General features: G+C 38.0%; 1 protein-coding gene across 1 annotated transcript in view; it reads right to left on the bottom strand.

The window, feature by feature from the left end:
* Positions 1 to 413: 413 nt before the first annotated feature.
* The window catches only part of DYRK1A (dual specificity tyrosine phosphorylation regulated kinase 1A), a 94,417-nt gene continuing 84,138 nt past the window's right edge, over positions 414 to 10,692 (bottom strand). Inside the window, exons 6-12 of the mRNA XM_053386698.1 lie at positions 10,152 to 10,299; positions 8,387 to 8,673; positions 7,504 to 7,650; positions 6,867 to 7,007; positions 5,422 to 5,728; positions 4,941 to 5,065; positions 414 to 3,665 (exon numbers count right to left, since the gene is read on the bottom strand). Of these exons, the coding sequence (XP_053242673.1) occupies positions 3,045 to 3,665; positions 4,941 to 5,065; positions 5,422 to 5,728; positions 6,867 to 7,007; positions 7,504 to 7,650; positions 8,387 to 8,673; positions 10,152 to 10,299 (1,776 nt within the window). The 3' untranslated portion in view covers positions 414 to 3,044. The remainder of the gene's footprint in view (positions 3,666 to 4,940; positions 5,066 to 5,421; positions 5,729 to 6,866; positions 7,008 to 7,503; positions 7,651 to 8,386; positions 8,674 to 10,151; positions 10,300 to 10,692) is intronic.

Genomic DNA, 10,692 nt, shown 5'->3' with positions numbered 1-10,692 from the left:
CATTTATGGGGATGGTCTGTGCCCTTAGACTAGTCTAGCCCCAGCTTCAGATCTGGAGTACTGAGTACATATATAACCTGCTTTATGAACTAAGTTAGACAAAAGGAAATAGTGGATGCAAAACTGTATACAATTTGCAAACTAAAAATAATACTGCCTTTCAATATGAAGGTGTGAGCATTTCATTAGTACCTTGCTATTTCAATTAAAAACTCAAAATAATGTATTCTGCCTCCAACTTTTAATTCTATAATCCTTAAAATTCTGTGTCAAATGTATCTATGATGACATGTTGATTATAATCATACCTAGCAGACCAGGCCTTAAAGTAGGTTAATTGCATAGGAAGATTTTACTATGTTTACATTTTTTTTCTTAAATTATTTTTTAAAGCACAGTAAAGAGTCTGAGGACAAATTATTCAACTGTTTATCATACATAAGACTGCATGACTATAATACAAAGGGCTTGTCTTTTCATTTAACGTTACAATATACACAGCAAGTCCGGACTAGATCTTACAATCTGAACACAGGTATTTAACCTTTTCCATGCTGTTTATGTTTACAATGCACAGAAGTCCTGTAACCAAACTGTGTAGTAAAGCACACAAAACTGGACTGTAACATAACACAGTATGCAGAAGCATTGGAGTTTATGATTTTTGATTATGTAGGTTTAAAAACAGTATTAGTTTTTGGTGCTTGCTAAGGTGTGGCAACCAGCACAGAAAAAAAAAGTTACCCATATTTGATACCCTTATATTCCTGGACAGCAGTAAGTACTGGATTCCTTTTTGCATTGCTAAGCTCAGTGTTCCATTTCTAAGGTGACAGCCTTTCACTCACCAAACATCTTTGAACTACAAAAGTTCAAAAATACTTTAACTCACATGCTTGACATTTCAGTACAAAAGAAATATGGATCCCTTGATAAAAAAATTGATTTACAAAAATGGTTTAATTCCCAAAGCATTCTTTCACACTTGCACTGTATTCAGCCTCTCTGCTGCCATTGTGAGGACTGGTTTTTGTTTTTGTTTTTTTAGTTTTCTAGTTTTTAAAAAAACACCTTTTGTTCAGAAGACCTGACCTAGTTGGTCATGTGAAACTGACCAGTATGAAGTACATGGTTTTCTGCTGAATGACCTTTTTAAAACTAGTTTACTGGCAGAGGTAGATTACTGCTTTTGTTAACACATAAAGGGCAAACAGTGTTAAGGAAAGATAATCACTTAATTACCCCAATCCCTCAATTTTATTCACTGTGTTTTTATCCATAATTTTAATATTTTATGTGGGTCCACAAATTTAGCAACTGCCAAGCTGACTGTGTTATATTAAGGCAGCAGAACCCAAAAAATTAGGCACCTGTTAAGTACAGCCTGCTAACCTCAGGTCTCACGAGCTTTTTGCTTTACTCATACTAATGTTTTGGACCTGTTCATGCAATCAAGGTCTTGCCTTCAAGTTTACATTTATGCTAATAAGGAATACAAGAATCAACTGCTGGTTTCATAGCTTCTGGATCTAGTGTCCCTTTTACTTTCAGAAGCCTGAACACACTTATAATGTAACAGATGCTGTTATAGTCTTGAATTAGATGTCAAATCTATCATGTTCAGTACACAGTTTGCTGTAAATGTATTGGCTATGAATTCAACAACAGTTCCAGTTTTGTTTAAGCAATAGTACAGCCATAATTTTCAACTGACATTTAAAAATGGTCTAGTTACACCTTGTGTCAAAGTGCAGAACTGCTACATTATTGGTTACAGACATCTATGTGCTATAAAAACAGCTTTGGTACAATAAATTATCAAAAAAGAAAATAATTTTTTGTAAAATTCACAGCATAATTGTGAGGCAAAAAAGCAGTCACATAAAATTCTGCATTTTTAAAAATGTTCAAGATGAACAGAAGACATCTTTGTGCAGAAGTAATGGTGGAGAAACCACGTGCCCAGAAAAAGCAAAACAAAACAAAAAAAGTAAAAAGCAGGGAGGGACACAGTTGTAGCTATTTCCATCAAAAGCAAACCACTACTCCTGTGACCTTCAACCAATAAGGAAGTCAACTTTATGACACACGCAAAGTGACCTTGCAATACCTTACAATAAGTGGGTCACAAAAGTCTATTTTAAAAGAAAGGCCTCTTGAATTACCCATTCTGTGTTTTCAGCATTAAGGACTGTCTGCAAAAGCATGTCCAAAAGTGATTGCATCTGAAATGGTAGGCTCCTCTAACTTAAGAGTCCAAATCCATAAGGCCAAAGGTTATCCCAAAGACCACCACTTAGACTTCCCCCTGGACTGGCCAAGACCAACCTGTTGATTGCTTCTCAGTGCACCTTAGTTACAAGACCAGCCATATTTCAATACTAGCTGATTGTGGTCTCAAAATATGAGACACACAGAATCCCATTATAATTGCTGCTTTGATTCTCAGTAGGTTCAGATAAGGAGAATCCTGATCACCGCCACTTAGCATGCTCATTGTGCCTCATGAACACCATTACAACCGTCCCTTTTTTTTTAACAGCTGAAGACTATATTTTGTAATCTGAAGGTCCCTCTTCCTTACAGTACTGCCTTTTCGTGCTCATGTGTGTTCAGGAAATTAAAATTCATGAGACTCTCTCCCACCCTCTCTTATTTTTTTATTTTTTAAAAAAACACTCCCCTAAAGCCCATTTATATGATCCTGGGCAGTGCCTTTAAAAAGCTGTTTGCAACTAAGACCAACATTTGAACTTTTACTCCTGTTGAATGGGTGGGGGGAAGGAATCTATGACTTGGTTCTGGTAATTAAAATAGGGGCAGCAAGGTGAGACATCACCTCAAAGCTATCTAGGATACGTATCATGGCTCTAAAAACTTTACTGTCCCTTTGCAATCTGTTCAAGTTTAAAAAAATAATCAGCTTTGCCCTTCTGTAGCGGTTCAGTTAGTCTATCTCCTTCTGATTCAAGCAGCTTTGCACTTTTTTTGGAAAAACACCACTTCTATAAAAACACACAAGAAACAAATTTGTTTCAGTTTAGTCACGAGCTAGCCACAGGACTTTGCTGAACACAAACTCCTGTCATGGGAGACTCTTCTCTATCAATTCCCTGCCTCATTGCAAGGTGTCCTTCAGTCATGTAATGAGCAGGACCTGTATTAGCAGAAAATTGGTATGTTGGATGTCCTGCTATGCCAGTTTCTTGGCGTGGATTAGAGTAGACTGTTAAATTGACGTCCATAGCTCCATTTTGTCCAAAGTCCAATGAATTAGCAGCCACTGGGCGGTTCTGATAGGCTTGATTGCCTTGATTACCAGTTGAGGAGGAAGATGTGGAGGAAGAAGTAGTTGAGGAAGACAGGGATGTCATGGAGTGGTGAGTATGAACCACCTCCATAGAATCCTGGGTAGAGGAGCTGTTTGTTGGAGAATTGTAGACCCTTGGCCTGGTCCGGCTACCCAAGGCCTGCTGTCCATGGTGGTGGTGGTGGTGGTGATGGTGGTGATGGTGGGAGGTGTTTCCATGGTGATGGTGTAATGCATTCTGTTGCTGAGGGGTTACGTGGAAGGAGGTTTCTTGAACTGGATGGGTTTCAACAGTGACTTGTGTAGGAGCTTCAGTGCCTGTCCAACCCAGAGGAGGAGGAAACTGCTGACGAACCTGTTATTAAAAATAAATAAATTAAATCCTTCTATTTTATGTCATACCCTTCAAGCTAAATATTAAAAACTACTTTTTAAACATAACATGTTGACCCTTATTTGATATCTTGCTAGTTTTTTTCAAAGAAAAAATATAAAAGCAAACTTTAGTATGAACATTCAAAAGTGAAACACTGTTGCAATCATAACAGGAGGGAAACAATGTCAGCTGGCATTAATAATAAAACTATTGCATCAATCCTAAGTTAAACATATACATTAATATAGACAGACCATACTTCCAAACAGGTATCTAAACAAGTTTGGCATTTGTATACCATACATTCAAACACAAAAGGGGCAGTAAAATTTCAGATCACAGAGTAAAAAATTAGAAGTGATACACTTTGTTGCACTGATCAGTAGTTTCCTTGTTCTGCAGTACACTCAGGTTCTAGTTCAGACTAGCAGATCTGCATTTTAAAATGCATACAATGAACATTCACATAGTCCTAGGTGTCACAGGGTGGCTTAAATGGTAGTAGTTTAACAAGTTATTGACCTAGAAAGAATTATTATTTATCCTGGCAATAATTTAGGTGTCAAAGTACATAGATAATGAAACAAGCTGCAGATGTGAACAAAGTCATTGCTGTATATTAAGCAAATACTAATCTAAGGCCTTGATAACTGATTTGACATTTGCAAAGCCTCATGTGGAAGTTTACTGTGCAATAATCTGGATAGCTCACTTCAGGAATAATGTTGCCAAATTAAGGATTAGAAAAGAGATGCAATTTATTAGTATGATAACATATAAATTGAACTGGATTTGAATGTAGGAGGCCCTCATTTAAATCTCCATACTGCCACTAGCTCACAGAGAGAGGAATTCAATATTGCGCAAAGGCAATCCTTCTGTCAGGGCAAACATTTTCACTTGCCAGACAGAACAAGCACTGTTCTGGGAGTTCCTCCTAAAGCCCTCCCCCCCCCCAACTCCACCTGCCAGAAACAATTTCAGAGGGCATGGGTCCTTGCATGGGGCTTCTGCTGGTGGGATTCATTAGCTGAATTACACTCAAAGTGGCAAGGGTACGTCACCATTTTTCACTGCCTAACCTATCAGAACAAGTAAAGGAATTCAGAACAAGAAAAGAGGTAGGAGAGAACAGGCCAGCCTGAGGTATAGCCCAACAAACTCTTATGTGTCTGAAATGACCATTTGGTCAGTTCAATTCTTTGAAATCAGAAGAGTCTGAAAGAGAGAGAGACTTCCTTTCAAGAGTCTTACCTGTGGACTATGTGTTTCACAATCCATAGCTTGTACAGCAGCAGTGAAGTGTCCACCACTATGTCGATGCTGATGTGTAGGATCTGACCGTGCCCTTCCACTGTTGCTTGTCCCAGAAGAGCCACCTTTTAAATTTAAGCAGAACCAATGTATGGAAAATGCTATTAACATGATAATCAAGACGTCCATAATGAGTCAAGAAAGCAAGGCTCCATCTAAAAATGAGTTTCTGATATACAGTCCGCTAAGAGTTTGCTGTTGCCATTCAAAGGAAACTAAAGCAATGTCTAAAATCTTTTGGGAGGTTTAAGATTAGAGAAAATAATGCCATTTCATTCAGACAGCAAATATTCTGACAAAAGCTTAGGGTGGTATCTAACTAAGTTACTTAAGTCAATTTATTTCAGTGGGTCTATAGTGAGCATGATTGACATTGGATATTTTTAGCTTTCCCCCCCTAAATGTGATAATCAGAATGTACCTGAGCTTGAAGATGTGCTAGAAGTGGTTCCTGAAGACTGTGACTGCTCCATAGCTGGACTTGTTGACACACTGTTGCTTGTGTTTGTACCTTCATCTGCTGTTTTCTTAAAGAAACTGTGCTGCAGGGCATAATAAGGTTGAATTCGAGTTTTCGGATCATAGTCAAGCATCCTTAAGATGAGGTCTTTGAACTTCAAGTAGTCAGCCACAGTATGACCCGATTCCCCAGCACGACGTCCCCCTGGGCCTCCTGTTTCAACTCCAAGTATATTGTGAAGTTTACGGGTTCCAGGTGGTTTATACTCCTGTTAAGAAATTAGAAATTCCTCAAGCTATCAGTTCTCAAAATATTGTTGACAATATTCTAATATTAAGTACTTTAATTTTACTTTCATTGAACTTAAAAGTCTCTTTGTAAAATGAATATAAGCACCACATATTTTATGATACAATAGTGTGATTTACACAGAATGCTATACCGTGGTTTGTTTAGCTGGTGTGATTTGTTTGAACTTCTGAACCCAACCCTGGCTTGTCTTCTGGCCACCAGCCACAATGTAAAGTCATGGTTTGTTGTTAGCTTACAAACAATTGTTGGTTTTAACTATGACTGTGTGTTACTTCTGAACCCTACCATATTGCTTAACCACTGGTTGTTTAGCCACCTCACCCCAGATGTTTGGCAGGCTCCAAAAGCATGAGGCAAAACCAGCTGGAAAGCACACTAAGCTGCTGACTTGTTTCCTTACTAATGAGATGACGTGGTTTGTTGAACAAAGATAACTGAAAGAAACTATGGCTGAGAATTGGTAGCAGACCAATATCAAAAGCCAAATTTGCTGGATCAGGATGGAAGACATTCTTCTGATAGGGATAGTTTCCCACTGGTGTTTACAAGCATAGTCCTGAATAGTCGTCTGCTTCTTCTCCAGCAGACATCCCACTCACCACAATGACCCTGCTTACAGTTGGTGGTAGTTAGGTCACACTTGCTCTCTCTAGGTTTCTTGTCCTGGCATTTTTATTCTATAAAGTTGAGCCTCAAATTTGAGTGTGTGGCCCTATATCATGCTTGTGTTTCTTTCCATTCCATTCAGCTTCTTTTATTCCTGAATGGTGTGAGTTTTGGGGAAGTTTTTCTCCTGAGTGTTGTGAGATTTCCTCCATTTTTTTTCCCTTTGGCGTTTCCCCTCACCATCTTAGCCAGTTGGTCTGGTGGGTGCAATGGCCCCTACCCCTGGGGAGGAGGTAGAAGGCTGTTTAGGACCTGCCTGCCATCTCCAGCAGAAGGCATCGCCCCTTCAGAGGAATGTCCACCATCCATGAACAGAAATATATGGTAAGACAAATTTCCATTGTCTCTTCCTTAGAAATAGTTATCTTTAAATCAATGGGAGCTATAAACAAGTTAGTATAAGACTGAGATTCAAATCAGCAACCTACCCTTTTCCCATCTTTGGTCTTCTTTAAGTTCCAAGTTCCATCTGGCAACTTCTCAAAGAACTTTCTTGCTTTTGGTGCTTGGTCAAGAATGTGAGCGGGTGCAATACCTAAAACTTCCACTATTTTATTCATCTGATCCACCTGTTTAGGAAGCAGAAGAAACCAGTTAGGAAAGGGGGGAAATCTATGATGATAAAATACTAAGAAACACCATGTAACATCAGTGCATGTGGAGGTTAGCTCATACCCTGCATTCTAGACTGCATTCCAAGACACCAAATAAGGAATTAATTCACACAATCATTTATACTGTCTGTTCCAGATGAAGAAGAAGAAGAAGAAGAAGAAGAGTTTGGATTTGATATCCCGCCTTTCACTCCCTTTAAGGAGTCTCAAAGCGGCTAACATTCTCCTTTCCCTTCCTCCCCCACAACAAACACTCTGTGAGGTGAGTGGGGCTGAGAGACTTCAGAGAAGTGTGACTAGCCCAAGGTCACCCAGCAGCTGCATGTGGAGGAGCGGAGACGCGAACCCGGTTCCCCAGATGACGAGACTACCGCTCTTAACCACTAGCCTTTGCTTTACACAACATAAAAAAGTTCCATAAGATTATCCCCACCTTTTTGGAATTACATACCTCATTTGCACCACTGAAGAGGGGTTCTCCAGTGTGCATTTCTACTAAGATACAACCAAGGGACCACATGTCAATTGCAAGATCATAAGGCATTCCCAATAGCACCTCTGGTGATCGATAAAAGCGACTCTGGATATACTGGTATATCTGTATTGTAAAAACAATGTTATTAGATAAGCTTAAGTCCATTCTTAGTTTGGGTATTAAACCATTTACAGCCAAGCATTGTTATCTGAAGTACAAGATATGGGGGAAACAATAAAAACTATTTGCAAAAAAGCTTGGCGGTTATTTAAAAACTACAGAGAAATCTCAAGGTGACCAATGTGATAGGTATTAAGAGTAAACATTACAAAATATTTTGTTTTAGTAAACATTGTAAGATCATTTTGCTATTACATTTGAAAACTGAAAATCCTATTTTATGTTAAAATTACAACTTTAGAAAAGGTAGTTCTGATCAACTTTTCAAAAACCAAATACTTCATATATTAAACTGCTGCAGCTTCTCTTTCTTCCCTACAAAAAATGGAAGTACTTTGACATGTGTACCACACATTCAAGATTTATTGAATGCCATGTTAACACATCGACTAATCTTTTTAGAAAAGCGAAGTAATTACATACTGGTCATGATAAAAGCAGTGAATCATTTTAAATTCTTAGGATTTGTTGGGGGGGGGGAATGCAGAAGCTCTGGCACTCCTTTTTTATCTGCTGAAGAACTTATTTAAATCCTTTCCCCATACAGATTATGGATCTAAAATCTGTTTTGTTTATATAGATTTTTATAAACAAAACAGATTTATTGAAATATCCTGAAATTTATACTGCTTTTCAAGCTGCCCTGTATCAAATGTTAACACACTTTATAAATACTCACCCTCTGCCCAAGTTGGCAAGAACTGCCAAAATCAACTATCTTGATAGCGCTTCGTTTGGGGTTACAGAGCAAGATATTCTCGGGTTTTAGGTCACAGTGAATGATGCTAAGTTCAGGAGTTGCAAGAAAAAGCAGTGCAGTGCACATCTGTTGTGCAAACTTTCGTGTCAAGTTCAGTGAAACCCCTCTGAAGTTCGTATTCCGCAACAGGTCATAAAGATTGTAGGAGAGCATTTCAAAAACTAGACAAAGATGGTTTCGGAACATAAAATGACGCTTCAAATGCACTAAAAGAAGAAAACAATGTAATTACAAATGTATTCTCATAAGTGAAAATCATAAATACAAAATTGTCAGTTGCTAAGGTAATATATTTCCATAATTTCCATGCTTTAAAGCTTTATTTGAGCATCCTACATCATGTATGTCAAGATAGATACATATTATTCAATGATCCAGATGATAACAGTATTGATGACAAGTTAACAGAGCACAAAATTTCCTAAAGTGTCCACAAATGTCTGCCCCAACCTGTTTTACGTTTCCCTGTTATGGAAGATTTACCAATTTGGCCAAAGGATCATGCTTCACACCTGCTGATAAATTAAAACTACTTGCATCAATGTGATCTAAGGAAAGTGTTAGAAACCCACTTTTCACAAGGAGGTATAAGAAGATATGATTTGTTGTAAGTGAAGACAGGAGGTGATTATTTGGGGAAGGTGGGATCAGTAACTGACATGTTCAACAAATACACTGGAAAGAGGGTGGTTGTTGTTGTTGTTTTAAAAAAGAATAAACCGACTGGAAGTTCCCCAGACCATTAGTTCTACCCTAAAAACCCAAATTTTACTACTGGAAAGGAGGTGGATTGACCCAACAGCTCACTCATAAATATTGTGTTTACTGAGCCACCATTAGCAACTGGTCATTTAGGACATAAGTTGCTGAGAAAGCTCTATGCAAAAGGTGATTTGAAATTGTTTCCAGGTACCCAAGAAACATTGTCCTTTTTGGATTTGACTAGTGAGGAGTTTTAACTGCCAGCCAGCTGAGTTAGCAAAGTAGCAATGTAAATGTGTCTGAATTTGGGCAAAGTCAAGCTTTGGCTACTAATATCAAGCTGCTGCCAAAATATAATTACTATTAGAACAACCTAAAATGAGCAATCAACACATATGGACAGTTGTTTAAATAGCTACAGATTATATAGCTGTCAAAAGTTCCACACCTGGAGCAATAATGAGGAACAATTTGGCAACAACTTTGGATACCTTTTGCAATCTGTTTGCAATTAATTGAGGTAATGCTGTGAACAAGACAACTGCAGTCATCTGAAATGTGCATCTTTGAATGGATTTCTCTTACTATAGGTAATTAGAACTATTCAGAACTTATAGATCAACCATCCCCATCCTAATGCCCTCCACATATTTTGGACTGCGTTGATGGGGATAGGTGTCAGTCAGCAGTTCAAAACATCTGGAGGGTACCACAACAGGGAAGGATGTTATAGATTGGCCTTCCACACATCTGGACAATGATAAAGAGGGAAGGAAGCAAGAGACCAAGAAATTACAAGAAAGATTAAGTAAGAGATCTTCATATAGTTTGTTTCCCAAAATTAGGTACAAAGTGCATATTGGCAAAGATGAACTGATTTCTTCCTATTGAAAAATTTGACCGAACTACTTAAAAAAGAAAAAGAAAATGCAATGCTTCATCATTGTGATAAAGATGCAGGTATAAAGTTCTCAAATAATACCTATATAATATTTCATTTCCGTGTCATGTTTGTTCATAAGCTCAAGAAGTCGCACTTCAATCTGGGCTTGATTTAGGAAAGCCTTTTTGTTCTTTATAATTTTAATAGCCACAAACTCTTGTTCCACACGGTCATATGCCTTTACAACCTGTAAAATAAAAATACATATCATCTCATATATATATATATATATATATATATATATATATATATATATATATATAGATCTCTAGCACAAAAATCATTATCTATATAAAATATTTCTTCAAAGCAATAGAATCTCTCAAAGATGCAGTTTGAACAAAGAACCAATGATCCCTCATAGCTTTACTTTGGACAGGGCCTATCAAATGCTGAGTCAACCTGTGGGTGGATATTGGACTTTTTGTCAGACTGCCCCCAGAGGGTTCGGTTGGGCCCTTATACCTCTAATATGCTTAAGACTAACACAGGAACACCACAGGGATGTGTACTCAGTCCGCTCCTTTATATTCTCTACACGTACGATTGTGTCGCTGCTCACCCTAGTAATAGGGTTGTC

The sequence above is a fragment of the Podarcis raffonei genome, chromosome 4, assembly GCF_027172205.1.
Source record: "Podarcis raffonei isolate rPodRaf1 chromosome 4, rPodRaf1.pri, whole genome shotgun sequence".
NCBI lineage: Eukaryota > Metazoa > Chordata > Lepidosauria > Squamata > Lacertidae > Podarcis > Podarcis raffonei.
Note: the sequence above shows the minus strand (reverse complement) of the source record. Positions and strands in the feature narration are given on the sequence as shown.